The following is a 23,714-nucleotide window of genomic DNA, read 5'->3' on the forward strand; positions in this document are numbered from 1 at the left end:
GATCAATAATGCAATGAAAACAAGCCATCCTTTTCCTGTGAAAAGGAAAATTGATTTAAATGAAGCCAAGAAGTCATTACCTCTTTATTTTGTATGTATAATTGGTATTTCATTTTAACTACTCACTTATAATGTGTGTATTCATCATTCCTACACATGTTTAATTATGAGCAACACTACTGAATTACGGCAATGAACTGTTTATTTAATTTGCTCTCTTTTTGGAGATGTATGGGGCAAATATTGTGTTGAGTCTCTAATTATATCTGTCTAACAATAAAATAAAAGCAGCACAAAGACCATAAGTGCTCACCATTTATTAAACAAAGGCAACATACATCTTTTTTTGCACTTAATTGAATGTAAACATTAAGACTGGTAGATAAACAGGATTACAGGATAAAATAAAATACAAGTCAAAGAATGTACGATAAACTGCCGTGTAGTACTGGCTATGAACAACAGCTGTAAAGATGTAACATGCCAAAGCTATATGGAAACCTATAGTCTTAAGTCATGTAATTAGGCGTTTCCAATGCACATCACGGGCACATTTATTCATCTTTAATTGCTATGTAATGAGTGATTTAATGATGTAAAATAAGTATCCTAAGTGAGTATGAAAGGAGCAGAAGGAATATGCAAAATAGATTTCTCTAATCTTCTCCGTTTGTAAGAGAGCCAATGTAACAGGCACTGCCTTTACAGCACAGGCAAATATATGCATCAGCCTTTAATTGACTGGCGTAAATCCAAGCGAAAATATCCACCAACTATTAGTAATTAATGTTGAAGGCATTCCCTTGTCTTTCTGTTCTGTGTTCACTTAGGAGATTAAGAGAAATACAGTCTTGTTACAGAACAGATTTAACTGCGGAAACTGAACCAACTGGACCATTGCCTTCCAAACAGGTGTGATAATTGAGGATTGAGTGATGGATTTTGATGGCACATGAACTGACTGCAGTGTTATAACTGCAAGGGTCTATACATATTCATAATTCTCCAAAAAGTTGTCAGAAATTCCTTTCCTGTGAGAAGAATTAAATAAATAGTGCCATTTTATAGATAGTGCTATCCTGGCAGAAACCACTTGAACATCTCTAATTTAATACCCCAGACACTGCAGATGCTCAGCGTATCTACAGCTACCCACTGGGAAACAACTGTAGTTGAAACTGATAATCTGGTTTATTTTTATGTTCAACAACCAGAAAGTTGTATGTGCTGCAGCTGCTCTCCCTGGTGATTAATTATGTCAAGAAAACCTGTGGTCTAGCAAGTCAGGGAATTATTTTACAACACTTAGCACTAGCATACTTACCGATAACCACAAGCGGAAGACAGTCTATGCAATCAATGCACCTACACAAGGTTTTTCCAGACAATTTTCAGTTGTAGTCAAAAGTATTCCCACCCTTCATTTGAAACAATATTATTTGAGGATTAATTTACATTAATTTATATTGTTAAACAAGTCAGCAGATATGCGTGCTGCTCGGTTTGGGGATTCGTTGATCACGTTTGGGATGGCCACGGTTTGACGCTGATGGAAGACAATGGTCTTTATTTAAAACAAAAATGCTTCCAATTGGTACATGAGGGATCCAGAAAACCAAACTATTTCAGGGGGAAGAAAATCCCAGTTTGATTTTTGGAGAACAGATATATAGATGAATAAACAAACAAGAAAAGTAGTAATTTCTACAAATCCAAGTGAGACCTTGTAACTATCCTATTAACTAAGAGGATATTATGTTAATGCATACCGAGTTGGAACTTCTTGACGGCTGAGTCTCAGAAAGACACGGCATGCCAATCTAGAGTAAGCTATTTAGGCAGAGCTTTGAAATTTAAATGTGCTCCTGTCGTTCTGTCAAAAAGGGATGTACAGACAGGAAGAGTAAGTGAGGCTCATTAAGAGAATAAGTGATTTAAATACAGAAGACTGACGGCCATTTCCAGTCCTTAAATGTTCCTACAGATCCCTGGTTATGTTTTCTTTTTTCTCTGATTTAAATAGTGGTATTTCAAAAACATCACGACTGTCTCTGAATGGAGAATCCACACAAACGCATTCTTTTTCAAATCCAGTCCTACATCAGATCGAAAGACCCCTCAAACATGGCAGCTCTTGAGACAGCTGAAACAGGATTTGTTACAACATGCATGCTCCCTCGGAGGAGGAGAAGAAATGGGAAGTTCAAGGAATGCTGTATAATGTGCACAGTTACACTCCTGGTACACTTAAAAATACTACAATCACTTTCTTGAATGTATAGCTCAAAGCTAGATCACTTTTGGACACCAAGAGCCAAGGAATATAAAATACTTCCAACATTATGTTTATTGCCTAGGACGCTCATCCTTGTAATAAGGAACTGTATCTGAAGTGTGTCTCACCTATCAGCGAGAGTTGCTTGGTCAGCTTCGGGAGCATATCCATTCCATTCTTCAGCCACATAATTCTGGGATTGGGGATGCCGTCAGCATGGCACTTCAGACTGGCAGACACTCCTGGTTCCTGCGCCTGTGTTTCTGGATATACTAAGATCACTGGTGGCACTGGGCAAGAACAAAAAACAAAAAGACAAGTGTTAGCGCATCACTTTCTTATTTTATATTGTAAATGTATACATATGCATTTAAACTGTATATAGTATAGTTGTAGTTGGAAGTAGTAACACCTTTCATTTCGAACATCTGCATTAAGTGAATCATTTAGTTTGAGTACTAAATATTGTTAATTATACTGAATTATCAATTATGTTTAATTGTTTAAAACCTTCCAGGTGTCACTCTTTTCCAAATGTAATTAAATGGTCCTTATGCATTGAAAATGTTTGTGTGCCTCTTTAATTTCCAATCTTCTGGCTGGAAAACAAAAGCCAACTTTGATGCATTATATTTCTGAGGTCTCCAATGGGATGGGGGGCTGGTAAATTATGTTTTGGGGAAAAGAGTTATGGAAATTATTTTCTCCAGCAGTATGTTTCACTGTCTGCAGTGTGCATTTTTGGCTTATTGCCACCAGCTATTTCAAATTGTTTGTGTATGGTTGGATGAAAATCAGCTGACTAAAAAGGGACAGATTTTTTGGTTCCTCAGTCATTCTTCCTTCAATAAAAGAAGCTTTCCATTAAGAGCAGTGATGGATATCAGATAGAAAGTGTATCGTATCAAAGCCAACCAACCAGAAACATATTTATCTGTCAAATTGCGTTCTGGAATGTTTTTAAATAAGACAAATACTGGAAGAATACTTCATGACTAGTCCAATTGGGTTAAAGGATTTGAAACGTTGACTATTCATTTTAGAAACATCAGTTGCAGTTTGGAGAGGCCTGGGTATTCAGACAACATACCGCCTTTGCTAAAACCCATTTAAACAAATGTGTATAACATTCGCTTGGTATCAAGAATACATCCTAAAGCATACAGAACAAACATAACTTGTGAGAGCCCCACAATGAGTTAGTAAACACAATGAGCCGGCACACAACAAAATGTCAATATGAACACTAACATAACGCCAATCTTAGAAGACTGAAGATGCCAGTCTCAGTGGTCGCCAAGCTAGGTAGAGATGCTGTAGTTCAGGCATGTGCATTTACAGATAAATAAAACGGTGAAAAATAAAGTTGCCTTTAGCATATCATGAACTGTGTGTGTGTGTATATAAACAGAGAGAGAGATACTGTGGCACCTGTATTTGTAAGCCACTAATCTCTCTGAGGTATATGTGTAACATTGTAAGAACTGTATATTTTACTGTATACTGTATTATAACTCAGTCTCTTGCAAATTGCCGAACAAAACATTGAATGAATACTGCCATGTATGCCATTTACTAACCATTCACCTGCAGGACATGAGTCTGGTACAGATCTTCATAGCCATATGCATGGCAGGTGTAATTACCCATGTGGATAGTTGTCACCTTTGTGATGTAGAGGGAGCCGTCATCTCCAAAGTCCTAATTAAGAAAAAGTAAAATAAATAAATATAAACAAACAAAAACCCATCAGGCAATTGGGATAAAATAAGGAATCAGCAGCTTGTGTAATGCAGAACCGGCATGACTTTCCAGGCATATTGCTCTGCATAGACTCAACCAGACAAATAGGAGGAGTTAAATCATAAAATGCATTAACATGATAAATGAAGCATGTTTCAGTTTTCGGGATACATAATTCATCTGGGATTTTAACCATGGCTTAAACGGATTAAGAAATTAGATTGCTTTCATTGGAATATGCGAGAGTGTGGAGGTGTGCTCGGCACCTTGACACCACAGACCCTTATTGCTACTGCCTCAGGAGACCCCTGGTCCGGCATCATTATTCAAGTCAATGGGGGGTTTTCATGCTAAATTATTACCGGATGTCTGAGTATTTAAGTAACAATCGAGCCCAATATGTGCTGTGAGCTGGAGGAGAGTGATGTGATTTGAAGAAATTGAACCCCACAGGAGCCAGCCAACTCAATCCACATTCCAGATTGAAAGGCGAACCATTCAAAAATGGAGTCAACTGCAACAGACACTGAGGCATCAGACAGGCAAAGTGGTGTATATCAGGAAATGTTACTAGGTTTTTGTTCCTTCGCTATAGTATTATGAGACAGAGACATTGCTTCATAATTAGCATTAGTAAAGTAATTGTGGAACGACCTCCACCTAAATACGTAATTATGTGGCCTTTTCTACTTCATTTATTTTATGAATATATTTGTTTGGTATAATCCTGTAACACAGCACTTTCAGAAACCCGGAGTTTTAATTGTGTGGTGTGTATCTATTTAAAGTTTAATGAATGCCATATTTTCACATCAAATTAAATAAATAAATAAATAAAAATCAGCAATTAGGAATCTCAGTTGGAGTTTCTCATTAAAATATATATTTTAATTAAATAAACTAAAACACCAAGACATTTTCTACGGGGCAGTTCCTTAATTACTCCCTGCCACTTTCACTTTAGAAAAACAAACCTTTTATGCCTCTTTTTTAATATTCTGTTTTCCCTTTTATCTTTTATAATGAGATAAAGCTAAAGAGTAGTAGCAGTGGTTTTAAGAGAACAATCATTTTAAGATGTTTGAAGTTCTGCTTAATGCATTTTTCAAACCAGCTACCAACTAGTAAATCAAATCCCGACTGACATTTTAATTAAAGTATGTGTTATATATGACAATTGTTTTTTAATGGAGGGTATGCATTATTCATTATTCATTATTCACTTCTGAATTATTTGTTCCTGATAATCAAGGCTTTGATCTTCTTTATTTTACATTTATGAGTACTTGATAGAAATCTGTGCTTAATGAGTCTGACACACATTTTCTTTTGTCTACTAAAGTGTTGCCCTTCCTTTTTGCAATCAGGCCAGGGAAGCAAACAAGACTCAGTTACATCAGTATGGAAACACTTCCCAATACAGGGACACTGGTGTTATTCAACAATAAACTGTAGTCCAATAAATAGCTTAAATATTCAAAGCATTGAAGCATTTTAGTGTTCTGCGCAAATAATGTAGTGAAGGTATAACTAATGTAGCTTCAGATTATATGGTCATTTATTTCTTTTCAGAAAGATTAGAAGGGACAGATACAGCTGTCTACAATCTAAATATACTTTATTATATTCCCGCCCCCACCTCCCCCACTCCCCACAAGATACCAAACGTCTGTTTTAATTTTGGATTAATGTAGTTAATCTTTACCTTAAAGCATCTGTTGTAAAATGCTTATAATTGTCCCTCATTATCAGGGGATGTTTCACAATTAATCAGTCGTGGATGTGTTGATTACTTAATTATTCCCGAGATCAATCTTATTGGTATGGCTTGATTAAAATCTTGAGGGTTCTGACTGAAAGCCAGGTGAGTTGGTTGTTGGAACTTGCCCTTACCTGTAAGGGATGCAGTATGTGAATACTGCCAAGATACAGATGCAACTATAATTTATCACAATCTATTTTGCATAAGCTACGGTGATTTTGTTTCTCTCCAAGAAACCCAAGTAAGATGTTATTGGAGCATTTAAATCCACAACAAGAAAAGCAGTCCTTCAATCTGAATTATTATTAATTATTTCTTACCAGACACTGGGGCAGCTTACAGTTTATACAAGAAGCATGTTAAACAGTGAAGTAATGGAATACATACAAAACACAACTTAAAGCATTACAAAAGTGCAGTAGTACAATACTACAGGTCTGTATAGGCCTATAGTTGTGCCGTTTGTTCACAATACTAAATAGAAGTTATTTAACTAGGTTTGTGGTATTTCAAATCAGTGTGGCTCCTATTTTAGCTCTAGAGAAACATTTGATATAATCAAGTCATTTTGTTAATTACAGACACTGCTAAAAATAGTAGTTTTCCTTGGCAAGCTTTGAGTTGTTGAGTAAGGGAGAGGTACCATATTTATGTTACCGATGACTAATGGTTTTTTAATGGGAAAATGTGCTTTTGCCCTTTACCTCTCATTCTGTATCTTGGAGGAGAGGGCTAGTTAATATTTTATTCTTTCAAAAGGTCTTTGGAAGACGCAGCCTCATTAGGCCACCAAAGAGTCAGAGGCAGAGAGTCTTAAGTCCAATCAATACATATAGTCTGATATATTTTTTTAAAAGCAGAGGGAAACACAGCACTAACCACACAAAAACATGAATATAGGGAAAAGCACCTCACATTCAAAAATACACAAATCTAAAGCACCATATCCATTACTGCATTTACATTTTTAGCTTTTCTAATGTCAGTTTCATTACTAGACAACTATATACTCCCATATGTTTATTTTATTTGCACAACAATTTGCAATATTTGACTTGCCTTATGTAAATGAAATCTTAATTATATCAACATACAGCATAACTCACTTAGTCTTTCTGATCCAACATCATTATTTAAGACAACATTTACTCCAGATTGTAGTGAACAAGACTGGCAGTCCAGAATATGCTTTATATATAATGAGTGGAGTCGTGATCACATATCAAAGACAAGTGCTGCTGTGGGTAAAAGGTAAAAAATTAAACCATTAGATACACTTACATTGATATCTTCTAAGTCCAGAAAGTTCAGTATAATTCCATTGCGCTTCCAGATGATCGGGGGCCTCAGAGTTCCCTGAATGGCACATGACAATACGGTACTCAGCCCCACTGTCACTGTGGAGATGCTGACATTGTGATCTTCAGGAAGACTCAGCTGAACAACCTCTGGAAAAACAAGAGTATCAGGGTGATCTTCATAGCCTTCTGCACTGGTTATTGTCCTCTGCATTTTCTATAAGTGGTGGTTTGTAAGTTCAAACCAAGGAAGGGATAACATAGAAAATGATATATATACAGCTCTGGAAAAAGTTAAGAAACCACTTAACATTGATTTCTGAGTGGTATCTTAATTTTTTCCAGAGCTGTATATATATATGTGTGTGTGCGTGTGTTCATTTGGAGTTACAAAAAGTGGGGCAGGTTATGCTCTCCAGCTAAAAGCCTTCAAGGGCAGCGAAGTCTAGAAATACATATATCATCCTAATAGCAGGCACAAATTTATTTGGATAAGGTACCAATTTCCTACACCTTATGGAAAATCCAGGATCCATTCTTATCATTGTCCCTTGGGCCACCCATAAAAACATGAGGAAGGGATCATGACAAGAACGATGGTTAATATTAATGTAATAAATATGTCTAAAAACACCTGAGGTCAATACTGGTAGGGGCCATTGACAAGAGTAGAACTGGTATGCTAAATAATGCTATGCAATATGTTACAAGAATTTAAATGCAATGGGTAGCACATTTTCAAATGGCATTCCCATGAGGCAACTGTTGAATTGTGGAATAAAATAAATTAACATTTAATTCAGTTCTTTTTCTAAACTTAAGTCCCAATTAAAAAATCACTTCCAAGTGACCTAAAATCATATTTAATACTATTCTATTAAACATTTCATTTAATTGAACATTCTGAGTCTAATTTGGTGCTTGGAGTCATCATAATACTGCAATTCAAGGACTAGATTCCTTATTTCCCTCTTTTCAAAAACTACTGACTAGAGTCCTTCAAATGCACAAATTCAGGGGAGGAACTATGAAGTTAACAGCCACTTAAAATTAATGGAATCCATTAAAGTGTGGTCATTGCATGAAATATGTTTACTGTGTCATTTTGTGACCTTCATAGACTGCATATGCCATACTTTATAATCAGGAAAAGGAAAATGTGATCTTTACAGCATGCCTTCCATAGTTTAGACATCATAAGGATGGAGAACACAGACACAAATGCACTCAATTTTTTTGTGTTGTTGTCTCTCTTCAAGCAAAAAAAGCATAGGTTAAAAAGGCCAGAAGCAGAAATTAATAATAAAGCTTACTTCTGTCAATCTTTCAAAATTAGATCAGACAAATGTTCAAAGAATACACGTTGTTAAGACTTGCACATTATAAACATGCATGTTTTTTGATGGACATTTATTTTCAAATGTTAATATTATAACAGCTGACACTGGTTTTGAATCACTTCAGAAATATAAGAAGTAAATCACAATTTCAGCATGTCTATTCACAATTATCTATTGGAAAATGTAAGAAAATACTGTACAGCACAAATTATAATGATTTTATGAAACACCATTATTGGATATCAGGACAAAACAAACAAACAGGTTGCATACACAACACGATCAGTATTCATGAAATCAATTTTTCATGTCAACATGGTTAGCAAACAAAAATCTCTGGGTTGAATTGCAGGCACTCTGTAAATCCCACTCTGGTTTTGTTTAATATTAATGCAGTCACAAGCTTCAATATGCTTTTGATTGCAAAGCAGGCAACCAGTTTCTCTGTCATTTTATTTATTTCAATTAAATGAGGAACCCCATGAAATAAATACACAAATACAAAAAAAAAAAGAATCAATGTTTGCTTTAAATGAATGACCAAAGTGTCAATTCACTTGTAAAATCGATTGTAGGCAAAACTAATTATGTAAATTAAGACCACTCTAAAGACTGATGAGATTGAAGACGGCTTTGATATCAAACACGAAAACAGAATAAAATGTGAACTTAATCTGAGTGATCATAACCTTATTTACAATGAGTGTAACAATTATAAGAGACCATACTGTGCAGACACTCTATACCGCTATTATTAAAACATTATTCATATAATTCAGTCCTTTCTTAACAGGCCAGGGATCAAAGCTGTGCTCCTCTTAATGATTTCCTTGTGGTTTAACCAGCGTTTCTGTTCACTGGTTTATAAGACAAGAACTCATTCTATCACACAATGAAATACAAGTAGGCGTAGTTCTCTAAATGCCATACAAAAGGCAATGAATGTTGCAAAGTGTAAAACAATCTTTATAATCTTTAAAATCTTTTTTAGTTTTGACCTAAAAAAAGTGACCTAGTGACCTCAGATATTCAGATTATTGATAATCTCAAACACTGTTAATGCAATCATCTCATAATAGATTCGGTAGAGTCTGAAGACATTTAGCAACAAGATTCATCCAAAGGTCCAGAAAGACAGACAGTATTGCTTGTCTTGTATCTTTAGCATGACATTCATCCTGTTGCTGTTGTATATAGTGTGTTTTATGCCAGAGGCGATTTTTAATTCTACAATGTGGAAATCTATAATTGAGGTTAGGGAAGGAGCATTTTGAAATGGGTTTATGCAGAGCAAAACGTATTGATTTGGCATGGCTGGGAGGCAGATCGCATACTAAATGTAAGATGCCACCATCATCCCTTCTTGCCAGTTTATGACTGATATTAAATGTGTTCTAACTCCTACACTGCCAATTATCTGTAGACAGTCACATTTTGCAATGCGCAAGATTGATAACCATGATAATGCTCTATGGCTTATCTCCTTGCATGACAAAAATGGAAAAACCTATTGCAGTTTCTTTTGTTCTGCACAACAAATAATTGAAGTGTAGAATCAATACTACAGTTTCAACTGGCAAAATGCAAGTTTGAGGTTTTAACAGCCTTAGAAATAAAAAATAAAAAATATTTGGTTTAAGATGCCTTGGAAGGACATCCCTTTATAATGCACACCGATTTCAAGTTTTGTAAGTGCTACTATTCGGAAATAATTTGATTCAGGTCAATCCCTTATTTTCATTATTATCCATTATTGTATAAATAGCATGCAGGGTGCAATTTACTCAACATTTAGGCAAAAAGCCTTCCCTGATAGTAAAACGGTCTGTTTGAGCAAACTGTGCCATTGGTGGTATTTTCATAATAATGGATCAAAAAGGAAGTAAAAGGGCTTAATATCTGTAAAAGCGAATGTGAGGTTTGCTCCTATAAAGATTCACTCCAGGATATGAGTCTTACGAGCTTTTTTAAAGTCTTAGAGGCTGAGTGCAAAAAATGCAGTTTCCAATATGTAAATAACAATAAGGCTGGTTAATAGTATTTAAAATTGATTATGCTTTTTAGGGTTTCTTCAATCAATTGTGACTGACAGAAAAAACTAAATAACTTTTTCAACTACTTAGAATGTTATGATTCCACATCACCAGCACGTATACTGTTCTGCACAGGTTTAAATTTGATTGGGATAACAATTCAAGATGTGAATGTATTTGGCATTATATTTGGGTTGTCACACTGTGATGTTTCAAGTAGATGAATTCCATTTGGAACACAGGTAAGTGTAGGGTTCCGACAGCATTAAGACTTAGGGTGAGGGCTCAATTTGAATTAGGATGTAAGGTTACATTTAATCAGGGTAGTTATGGCTGCATCTTGTGTAAAGCTTTAACAACTGGTTTGGGCTAGGGTTTGCTCATTGTTAGGTATATTTCTTTGGGTTCAGGATGGTAAGGGATTTGCTCTAGATTTAGGCCTAGACCAAATCAAAACATTGCCCTACCCGCAAATCACAAGGTACACTTATATTACACTGTGATTTATTGTTAGAAAGCACTTTTTACTATTTATAAATCAAAATTTGATAGGCTATGACTTCGTAATTTGCGATTCACCAGTGGGTTGAAGTTTTGATTTGGTCTAGCCCCTAGAGTGAGTATTCAGAGGGTTTCAACTTTGAGTTTTAAGTGAGCTGGTTTGCTACAGCCCGTCCGTGCAATGAATCATCTGGGATATTATTAGCCCTAACTATAGCCAGAACCCCAATCCTGACCAACAGCAAAATTTGAGAGTACGACTAATTTTCTACTCCATCTAAGTAAATTGAATAGAAACATAACCCTTTGGATTGTATAAGGGTTCAAAAATACAACCAATAAGAAGCTAATAAGATACTTAATTATAATTTTAAGTATTAATTGTGTTTTTAAGTAAGAAAAATATGTAGAAATAGTACCAAAACTCTTAAGGCATTCCTGGAGGATCCTTTTAAATGGCTTCCACAATGTAGGTTTTCAAATATAGAAACATATGAATTGGTGAGTAAACAAACTTTATAAAATTCTGTGTGATACCATTTTAGTGTTAACTAAAAACAACAACAAAAACAGATTGTACATCATAACAACCTTTTTCAAAGCCTACATATCAAATTGATTGAGGGGGACGATGACCAACACAACATGTAGAGATTAATTGTATCCATTGTACAACATCAGTAAGCTTTAGAAATGTGAATTCTTCATTGCTTGCATGTCTTTCTATTTTTGTTGCGCTTTGATACTAACAAGCTGAACTATACATAGCATCCAAGTCAAATGGCATTTAGTCATTTCTAATTCCAAAGACACTGGCTTTTTTTTGATGATGTCATCTAAATGAAGCAATTCTAGAAATAGGTGCTTACACGAGCTACATGCCCACCTATGTCATAGCCCCCAGCTACTTACTTTAAATGACTCAGAAATCAATTTAGGGACACTTTTATCATTGAAGAGGTACTAAACAGATTGAAAAAGATCCTTCAGGACACAATTATACTCATTGCTGCTTTTACTGTGTCCATCAGTACATTAACAAAATCAAATAAACACACTACACCATAAAGAAGTCTCCTGTTTGAGAATGCAGTGGACATAACCACTACTAGTCAATGCAAGCCTTACTGATTATTATCAGAAATTAATCTTGCTTGTAGCACATCTTTCTAATTTTGCCTGGTTGTTTAAGATAGCCATTCCCCTGTATCGATCGAGCACAGAGGCTTTTTTGATTGATACTTCTCCGTCCCTGATCCAGTGGATCCACCTTGCCACAGCCCCCTCTTCAGTTTTTTTTTTTTTTTTTACGCCTGCGTCACAGGATGGTAGAAAAAAAAAAAAAAGAGAAAAAATTGTTTCTCCTCCTTGAATGGGGTTTCATGACAAAATCATCTTAATGACTTCTACCCCTAAGCAACTGGTTCCTTGTTATTGACTTCCTGGGATTATCGATCCTGCAGCAATGGTTGGTGTGGCCGGAGGTTGTCATCAAAGAGGATGTATCTGGGTTGAGCATATTAATGAAAAGAACGAGCATATGCTCTTGGAGATACTGAATTTAAGGATATATTCGCTGCTGAAAATTCATGTTTTTTCTTTTTTTTTCTTTTTCACATGGCCTTCAGTGCTTAAGAAAGACATCATTATAAAAACAAAAGACAGCTGTGGGCCAAGCTCATATATAAAGATGAGAGTGAGATATCACATTTATGCTCAGTGTATGAAAACGAATTATGTATAAACATTAGAGTTCTCTCTTTGGTTCAGGCATTCTGATGAAGTTTTTACAATCATGGCTGAACTGCTGACATTTGGCATTAGAAGGATTGGCATTTGCATCCTTGATCTGGGAGTCTGAGGGGAGATGGATCTTGATTTTACATGGGCTGCTCTCCCTTGCTGTACTCTCCATCCCAGCCCAAGCCAGACAGATTTGCAACATTAAGCCCAGCACTTAAAGCAGGCCCAGAGGGGCTGCCAATAGGCATTGACTGCAAGGTTGCCCATGCCTGAGCTTTCACCACTCAGATTCCCTGTAGGTAATAGGGCATTTCACATTTGTTAAGAGGGAAGCAGTAGGCTTAAGGGAGATTAAGAGAACTTAAAATTCAATTAGTAGATTAATGGATGTCCAGTTTGTGTACCGTTACATGTACTATACAGAATAAACCTAATTATAACCTGTAAAGGACTGTTTCATAATCTCCCAAATGGGACTAGTGTCCTTCAAAGCAGTACAATAAAAGGTGATATATGTAAACATTTAATACGTCTTCAAATCCTGTTTCCATGGAAAACTGTGAATGTGCGTGAAGGTGAACATATAAATGACAGCACAAAGCATTTCAATTCCCTTAGAAGTATGTTTCTTCAGATGTAAGCTGGAAAAACAAAATGGAACTGGGGTGTTTTCCCAGACAAATCTATCAACCAATACATAAAAAGAATGCTGGTCATGTAGATAGACAAGACATATCATGGGAGCATTTTTCACACATTGTGTTTTATGGTAATATTACACACAACTTAATCTGCTATCATGCTGTTTTACACACACACTAATGTGATCTGGAAACAAAATGTAATGCATTGTCTTTGTTCCACAAATTATTAATACCTTTCCAGTACTGACATACAGTACTGTGCACAAATTTTAGGCAGGTGTGAAAAAATGCTGTAAAGTAAGAATGTTTTCAAAAATAGACATGTTATTGGATTATATTTATCAATTAACTAAATGCAAAGTGAGTGAACAGAAGAAAAATGTATCTACATCAAATTCATATTTGGTGTGACCACCCTTTGCCTTCAAAACAGCATCAATTCTTATAGGTACACTTGCACACAGTCAGGGATTTTGTAGGCATATAGTCAGGTGTATGATTAAACAATTATACCAAACAGGTGCTAATGATCATCGATTCAATATGTAGGTTGAAACACAATCATTAACTGAAACAGAAACAGCCGTGTAGGAGGAATAAAACTGGGTGAGGAACAGCCAAACTCAGCTAACAAGGTGAGGTTGCTGAAGACAGTTCACTGTCAAAAGTCCTACACCATGGCAAGACTGAGAACAGCAACAAGACACAAGGTGGTTATACTGCATCAGCAAGGTCTCTCCCAGGCAGACATTTCAAGGCAGACAGGGGTTTCCAGATTGGCTGTCCAAGCTCTTTTGAAGAAGCACAAAGAAACGGGCAACGTTGAGGACCGTAGACACAGCGGTCGGCCAAGGAAACTTACTGCAGCAGATGAAAGACACATCATGCTTACTTCCCTTCACAATCGGAAGTTGTTCAGCAGTGCCATCAGCTCAGAATTGGCAGAAAACAGTGGGACCCTGGTTCACCCATCTACTGTCCAGAGAAGTCTGGTCAGAAGTGGCCTTCATGGAAGACTTGCGGCCAAAAAGTCATGCCTCCGACGTGACAACAGGGCCAAGCGACTCAACTATGCATGAAAACACAGGAACTGGGTGCAGAAAAATGGCAGCAGGTGCTCTGGACTGATGAGTCAAAATTTGAAATATTTGGTAGTTTGTTCGCCGAAGGGCTGGAGAGCGGTACACGAATGAGTGTCTGCAGGCAACAGTGAAACATGGTGGAGGTTCCTGGCAAGTTTGTGGCTGCATTTCTGCAAATGGAGTTGGGGATTTGGTCAGAATTAATGGTCTCCTCAATGCTGAGAAGTACAGACAGATACTTATCCATCATGCAATACCATCAGGAAGGCATCTGATTGGCCCAAATTTATTCTGCAGCATGACAACGACCCCAAACATACAGGGAAAGTCATTAAGAACTATCTTCAGCATAAAGAAGAACAAGGAGTCCTGGAAGTGATGGTTTGGCCCCACAGAGCCCTGATCTCAACATCATCGAGTCTGTCTGGGATTACATGAAGAGAGAGAAGCAACTGAGGCTGCCTAAATCCACAGAAGAAGTGTGGTTAGTTCTCCAAGATGTTGGGCCAAACCTACCTGCCGAGTTCCTTCAAAAACTGTGTGCAAGCGTACCTAGAAGATTTGATGCTGTTTTGAAGGCAAAGGGAGGTCACACCAAATATGGATTTTATGTAGCTTTTTCTTCTGTTCACTCACTTTGCATTTAGTTAATTGATAAATATAATCTATTAACATGACTATTTTTGAAAGCATTCTTACTTTACAGCATTTTTTCACACCTGCCTGAAACTTTTGCACAGTACTGTGTATATATATATATATATATATACACACACACACACACACATACACAGACACACACATACATACATATACACATAGCTTTTTGGGAAACACGGGGATAAACTGAAAGGCAGATTAAAGGAGTTAAATCTAAATAAAAACATGCAAACCTTTTCCAGCTGTGATATTAGGTTGCACACACTTTGACATACAGAATTGTATGCCATCATACCAGTACAGTATGCATATATGTATGTCTGCATGCATAGATGCATGTATTATTGAGACCAACATATTATTCAGTACTTTCATGGAAGCTTGCCATCCTGTAAGCTGCATTGATGATCCCATTGCTTTTACAGGATATTAGACCAAGAGCATGGGGCTCAGGATGGGTCTGTATCACTCCTGCTATGAAGGAGCAATAAAGCACACTTTAGGTTAACTTACCAGGCCACAAAGCTGTACAAATTTGACAAAGAACACAGGAAAAAACTTAATTTGTACAAATCATATTAATATGGAAATGCAGCACTACTGCCTTCCCACTGGTTTAGTATTTTCATCCTTGACATATGCTGTGCCACAATTGCTTACAAATGCTGGCATGCCAGCTAGTAATAAAGCTAAAAAAAGATCTAATTGGTGTATTAATGCCGCTTGCTGAGACAGATCACAGTGACTGTGCCTCACACTCTCCTGTTCCCACTGCCGGCTTCCTATTGCTATTAAACAGCAAGCGGATGATTTGGATTGAATGCCCAGAAGTAGGTGGACAGAAACCTAAGATACTAAGCTGGATATACATATACATATATATACATATATATATATATATATATATACATATACAGTGAGGGAAAAAAGTATTTGATCCCCTGCTGATTTTGTACGTTTGCCCACTGACAAAGAAACGATCAGTCTATAATTTTAACAACAAAAAAATCCAGAAAAACGCATTTCAAAAAAGTTATAAATTGATTTGCATGTTAATGAGTGAAATAAGTATTTGACCCCTTCAACTTAGTACTTGGTGGCAAAACCCTTGTTGGCAATCACAGAGATCAGACGTTTCTTGTAGTTGGCCACCAGGTTTGCACACATCTCAGGAGGGATTTTGTCCCACTCCTCTTTGCAGATCCTCTCCAAGTCATTAATGTTTCGAGGCTGACGTTTGGCAACTCGAACCTTCAGCTCCCTCCACAGATTTTCTATGGGATTAAGGTCTAAAGACTGGCTAGGCCACTCCAGGACCTTAATGTGCTTCTTCTTGAGCCACTCCTCTGTTGCCTTGGCTGTGTGTTTTGGGTCATTGTCATGCTGGAATACCCATCCATGACCCATTTTCAATGCCCTGGCTGAGGGAAGGAGGTTCTCACCCAAGATTTTACGGCCCCGTCCATCGACCCTTTGATGCGGTGCAGTTGTCCTGTCCCCTTAGCAGAAAAACACCCCCAAAGCATAATGTTTCCACCTCCATGTTTGACGGTGGGGATGGTGTTCTTGGGGTCATTCCTCCTCCTCCAAACACGGCAAGTTGAGTTGATGCCAAAGAGCTCGATTTTGGTCTCATCTGACCACAACACTTTCACCCAGTTCTCCTCTGAATCATTCAGATGTTCATTGGCAAACTTCAGACGGGGCTGTACATGTGCTTTCTTGAGCAGGAGGACCTTGCGGGTGCTGCAGGATTTCAGTCCTTCACGGCGTAGTGTGTTACCAATTGTTTTCTTGGTGACTTTGGTCCCAGCTGATCATTAACAAGATCCTCCCATGTAGTTCTGGGCTGATTCCTCACCGTTCTCATGATCATTGAAACTCCACGAGGTGAGATCTTGCATGGAGCCCCAGACCGAGGGAGACTGACAGTTATTTTGTGTTTCTTCCATTTGCGAATAATCGCACCAACTGTTGCCACCTTCTCACCAAGCTGCTTGGCGATGGTCTAGCAGCCCATTCCAGCCTTGTGTAGGTCTACAATCTTGTCCCTGACATCCTTGGACAGCAGTTTGGTCTTGTCCATGGTGGAGAGTTTGGAATCTGATTGATTGATTGCTTCTGTGGACAGGTGTCTTTTATACAGGTAATGAGCTGAGATTAGCAGCAGTCCCTTTAAGAGAGTGCTCCTAATCTCAGCTCGTTACCTGTATAAAAGACACCTGGGAGCCAGAAATCTTGCTGATTGATAGGGGATCAAATACTTATTTCCCTCATTAACATGCAAATCAATTTATAACTTTTTTGAAATGCATTTTTCTGGATTTTTTTGTTGTTATTCTGTCTCTCACTGTTAAAATACACCTACCATTAAAATTATAGACTGATCATTTCTTTGTCAGTGGGCAAACGTACAAAATCAGCAGGGGATCAAATACTTTTTTCCCTCACTGTGTGTATTTTACAGCTCTGGTTCAGAAATCAATGTTAAGTGGTCTCTTATTTTTTTCCCTCACTGTATATGTGTGTGTGTGTGTGTATATATATATATATATATAGTTTTAGTTTTGCCAAAAAAAAAAAAAAAAAATCCAAACGGCACAAACCTGGAATCAGCATTTCAAAAAATAACAAGGAACTTGGCAGATTACAGTCCCTGGAGACAACAGACGCTGACAACAAAAGATCAGTGAGGTGTTGGTGAGGATACGATAAGTACCAAGTGTACACTGTCAAAAGGGTTCTTATGCTTCTATCATGGGGGAGAAAAAAAAAAAAGAAAATTTAAAAAATGAACGTGTAAATACCATTGGGAAGGTAATTGCTTTTCAACCGTCAAGATTTTAAATTGGGCAGCCTTTGGATACTATAAGAGTTTAAACTCCTTAATATGCCAGAAAAGTTTAACTTCACTTGAAAATAGGGTGTACTGGGTGTAATTACTGTTAATTGAGAAGGTACTGGATATGGTATAGAAGCCTAAAATGTACCTCTGGTGTAAGTTATCTTCAATACCCTCTCATTCTGAAAACAGATATGCATAAAATATAACTAACAAACTAAATAAATAAATGCTGTGTCCCATAAAGCCAGTAAAGATAGAAAAATATCTGGAGCAACACACAACCAACTTTCATATGCGTTTTTTCATATTTGTGAAAGCTTGATCTGTCACTCAGTGACTGTAACTCGTGAATGGAATTTAAAGATGACCAGTCAGCATCACTCTACCTATTCACTGTGAATGCACACTTAACTAGGTGATGTAGATTGCTTGTTATGATTTTACTTCAAGCTCAATTGACTAGAGATTGTACTGGTCACTGAATAATGTACCAAATGTCTTTGATCAACACCATTTCAACATTTCAAAAAACATTGATTTTGACTTTTTCTAACACATTATTTAAAGACATTCACTTCATCAAACAACAACTATTAAAACTCACCAGTACAAAATCACTATTATTTTATCAACAGGGCAAAAACACATGACAACATTATTTAATCTGATAAGATTGCTGCTGTGTCGATCCAATTCATTCTGAATACATTTATTTGTATGTACTTATTAATCCTCTTTGGTTCTGTTTTTCTTCTGTCATTTTGGATCCTTATTGAGAATCACGAATAACTGTATAGAATCTGATAAATCTAATGAATATATGGAGACTACTTTTATTTTTTCATATGAATCATGAATACCTTAAGAAACAAAAACATCTGTTGATTAATTACAATGTATGCATGCTGCCATTATATGGGTAATTTACATCCTTTTGTGTAGACTTGTACTATCCATCTTTGCTAAAAACTCCCACAACTGTACTAATAATAAATATACTAATTTGATGCTTTTGTTCTTGTGTGGATAGAACAGGCAAATTATTAAAATAATACACTGAATTGCTCTACATTATTGTGTGTGTGTGTGTGAGTGTGTTTTCCACATCACTGGAAATGCCAAAGTATTTTATGTGTGGTTGGCTTTTGATGTGCGGTTGCACTCCTAACACAAAGCCAGGCATGCATATGAAGACGATCATGTTCAATGACTGAAAAACAACCTTCAGGTTATGCTGAACGGAACTAATCCCTTAATTAAAGATGATTTTCTTCAGCATCAGAGCATACACTGCTGCAGTTCTCCTGAGCTATTAACGGTTTTTCATACATTTATCAAGGGAGAAATTACAAAAGCCCAGTGCAACAGGAATAATCAAAGCCACAGATTTAGACCAGAGACCACTAGACACCATGTGGGCCCTGTATGTAGTACACATCTACCACCACTGCGTTTTTGGGAAAAATAATAATGTGTTTGTAGATCACAGAAATTCAACATATTGCTCCATGCAGTTAACATATAATTATTTCTAGTCTTCAGTAGAAGACCTATGGGAGCAGTTGGTTCAGATTACAAGTTACATTGATCTGATACAGCCAATTGGAAACCACTCTTCATACATTATCTCCTTATAAAGTATACCTTCTTTACTGAGTGGGGATTTTTTTTTTTTTTTCTTAAACTGTTTCCTGGACTTAAAATTTGAAATGCAAAAGTGGAAATAAAAGTGTGTTTAGGTAATGAGTTTCTAAAGTTCTTAGCAAGGACGAAACATCCTCAGATGAATGGAGAAATACAGGGTACACCATATATTAACCTGCATTTACAACAACATGAGAAACAAAAAACATTTACATAGTGTGCCATTCTTATCCCAGAGGAGAGCATTAGCCTTACAAGCTGAAGGGCAGATTAAATGATTGATTGCTCTTGCCTGTGAGTATATAAAAAGAAACAAAACAATTAAGATATACTATATAGTTCAATCCATGGCCTTTTAAAGATAGACATGCATGTATTTATGCTGTAGAAATACCATGCTGTGCAATATTGTTTTACATGGTAACGCAAGACATAGTCCTAGTTTATGTGGCCACTGTCTGCCAGTAATTTGTCTGGCCTTGACATTCACTGAGTGCTCTTTTTCTGTGGTAGCCAATGGGCTTAGTCTTTTGTGTTTTACATATTTGTAACAACAAATAGAGGATATACATTGTTTCAGTTTAAGTAAAATCCATGTAATAATGTGATGAGCGCTACATGAACAGGCAACAATCAGCAGTAACTACCAGTATTTCACCTTATAAATAATTAAGAACTCTATGGCAAACTGAGACATGGTATTGAGTTATTTTTCCACACTCCTTAACGGTATGAGATACTATGTAGAAAGCCTGTTTAATTGGTACAACTGAAGTGAATTAACAAATATTTGATTCCTAATCAGAATATGAAAATGTAGAATATGTACTCAAAGTTATTAAAATATATATATATATATATATATATATGTGTATGAGGAACTATTAGGTACTCATACAGTTCTTAATACACTACTGAAAAATGGCAAGATAAGAGAAGAGCAACCGATAAATAATCCAATGTCTTTAATCTGAAGCCTTAAAAAGACTCATTCAGTTATAATAAACGATGCGTCCTGCTAACTCATAGATATAATACAGAGATAAAATATAACCATTTTAGGTAAGCTAATGAGTGCTGTTTCACACTGTGACAAATTGTAAGCACTTATCTGAATGTGGTTTATAATGCACACCTACCAGAGAAATGCATCTTTTTCCCTTTATGCTTATCTTATTAAGCCACTTTATCTGATAGTATTGAGTCTTGTTGTTGGTGGTTATTTCAAAAGAAAGGCTGTAAGTCTGTTCAGTGTAGCTTTGTATAACAACATTAACTTAAATGAAAAAAAGAGTAATAAATTAAGCAAACTGTTTTTTTAAGGAAAATGTCAACAGCTTTTCCAGTAGATATATTTAATGAACTTTGTACAGTAATTATATCTGCTTTGAGAAAATAGACTAGCAATGAATACAAGGAATTGTCTGTTTAAGCAAAATCTGCTATGATTGGTACAATGGCAAAGGAACCTGTAGCCAGAGAAATAATTGCTGAACTGAAAACACAGACAAAAATAATCTTCTTGTAAAACAGCATTTATGTGGTTTTACAGTTCATTATCCACATCACCTTACATGGCAGCACAACAGGGGAACATGAACACTTTCTGAGTGATTTAGCAGCAGTTTAATGGTATGTTAAAAATGAAGAGTGACCCTATATAATAGGTGTTATAGTGACAGCTTTAAAGCTTTCCATCTGCTTCAATCTAATTCATCCCACACAACCATCTTAAATCACTCTAATGAGATAGTTTACAGTGCTCTGAACTCTTGCTCAGAAACATTACATTTCCAGGGAGTTGTGTGTTTTAACTTAATAAAAAGGCTTATTAACCTAACAATACTTCATTTGGAAGACTGGAAAACTGGTGATCACTATGTTCAATAACCATTCAATCTCATGAATGTGGGATTTGTAAATAAAGACTACATGTGAGCCTTCCACTTGAAAAAGGTTCACCCTACTCCACAAGTCCTGTTCATCCATTATTGAAACCACACGTCAGCAATTGTGAAATACGTAACAGAAAGCAGGTGTGTCATTCCACTTACACAGCAGGAAAATTCAAGTCATCGGGCAGTTCTGTGTTGCTTTTCTGTCATGTATTAGATCAGTCAATAACAATCTCACAGGGAAAATTAATATTTAAATCGCAATCAAGACATTTTGGCAGAAACTTCATCACAAAACCCATTCAATATCTTGGAGCAGCGCAGCATGTTCTGGACTTTGTCGTGCTTCTTGGTTTCTTGGATCTGCTGTACGAGTGGCTAATTTCCATTGTTGAAAATGTTTTTTCCTTCTATTTTATCCCGAGAGCGAAGCCAATGGAAATGCAACATATGAAACATGCAATGTTAATTTCCAGGGCAGTTGCAGCCATATCAGTAGTGCTGTTAGTGCAGAGCTGTTAAAAGACAGCACAGGGCACTGGCCTCACCAAGTAAGAGAGAGGAACATGCTCGTCACTGGAGGTGGGCAATGTTATTCCTTTTAAATACAACACAACACACCTGCTTTGTATATTATTTATCTCAAAATGTCAAAGTCAAATTCTTAAATCTGTTTAAAAGCTACACTCTATGCAGTTTCCAGTGTACACCATGCTGCAATGCAGGGAGCAGTCTCTCTCTGCCTGACATGCTACAGAACACCCGATAAAGGATTTGGCATAGGTTCGTTCATTACAGCAGAGGGGAGAGGGGTACACTGTGGCAGGGGAGAAGCATGGTGAAGGAAGAGTGCCATCAAGTTCAAGGATATCAGAGAGAATCACATCTTGTTTCTGTTGACAATGTTCTGCTTGCAGTCTCTCTGAATTCACTTGTCTCAAGGCTTTATAGGACGAGAACCACCGAAAAGGACATTCTGATGTTGGAGAAAGATGCTGATGTCAATTTACATTCACATCACTGTGAAACTTTGAAAAGTCACTCAGCTGACTGATACAGTGAGTTGAACGTATGAGATCTAAATTGCTAAAGCCCTGTGTTGGTAAAAAGAGCAATGTGTCTAACATTAAAGTTTCAAACTCATTGCAAAATAACTACTCAGGGTATAAATCAAATATAGTATAATCCATTTGATTATTGTCTCTCTCAAGCCTAAGGATCCTCTGCAAAATATTACCATTCCTTCTATGTAATCTCCATCAGAACTGATATGGGAAGAGAATTTCCTTCTGATTGAATTCCCCGTTTCTGTATGCGATTTCACAACAGTAGAGGTGTAATGGAAACAACTGCTACTGTCCACAAGCTGAAAAAATAAAGGCTTAGACCTAATTTTAAGAAAGACAATATACTACTGAATATCAATTTGACCTTCAAGACATCTTAAACAGTAATGCTGCTTTTTTTGGTAAATTTAAAGCATTAGGAATTACTACTCAGAATTGATACACTGATGCCTTTTTCCAAATACCATTAATAGGATATAGTGTTTACACCAGTAATCTACTATCTGTTGTAGTCTTTTCCATATTTCTGAGAGAAACTGAAATCCCAATATGGAGAATGGTTAGTGTCTTGTTCACAACACACAAAAAAGTTCAAATATTGGGAGGGGGAGTGAAGAAGCTTACACTTGCAGCTCTAAAACCTCTTGTGAGTTACTTATGATTAGTTCAACATCAGTGTCAAGAGAGAAGTAATGAAAAAAGCTTGGGGTTCCAGATGATAAACTGTTAACTGTAAGCAATTTACTTTCCCTTTTCCTAAAATATTCTCAAAACTTCATGGATTATCTCTTTAAAATGGATGTTACTATCTTTTATTTATTGTAATTCTTGTCATTTATATTTTTACGAGTCAGACTGTCTTGATCTTTCAGTCACATGTGTCTCTCTCCGGTCATCTATCAAGCTTATCCTATTACTTAGGGCATAAAGGAAAGATTAATATAACCCCTCCAACAGCATAGTTTCACATTTATATTGAGATATATGTATCTGCCTGTGTTGTACCAATGGTGCATCTTAATAATATGTGATAACTCAAGCTATTGAGGTATTGTCGTGTATACAAATAATATTTGTTCTACTGCATACTTGGCACCTTTTATCAGCTTGACGAAAAACTAACAATTTGTGTGTAATTTTGTGAGAATGTATTAACTCGAATAGCTTCAATTTAAAAATGTT

The 23,714-nt window shown here is 36.5% G+C and overlaps 1 protein-coding gene across 1 annotated transcript in view; it reads right to left on the reverse strand.

Annotated features, from left to right (window-relative positions):
• fstl4 (follistatin-like 4) overlaps positions 1-23,714 on the reverse strand; it is a 138,836-nt gene that overhangs the window by 16,120 nt on the left and 99,002 nt on the right. Inside the window, exons 7-9 of the mRNA XM_066716896.1 lie at positions 7,062-7,228; positions 3,856-3,976; positions 2,404-2,565 (exon numbers count right to left, since the gene is read on the reverse strand). Coding sequence (XP_066572993.1) covers positions 2,404-2,565; positions 3,856-3,976; positions 7,062-7,228 — 450 coding nt within the window. The remainder of the gene's footprint in view (positions 1-2,403; positions 2,566-3,855; positions 3,977-7,061; positions 7,229-23,714) is intronic.

The sequence above is a fragment of the Amia ocellicauda genome, chromosome 11 (genome assembly GCF_036373705.1).
Source record: "Amia ocellicauda isolate fAmiCal2 chromosome 11, fAmiCal2.hap1, whole genome shotgun sequence".
NCBI lineage: Eukaryota > Metazoa > Chordata > Actinopteri > Amiiformes > Amiidae > Amia > Amia ocellicauda.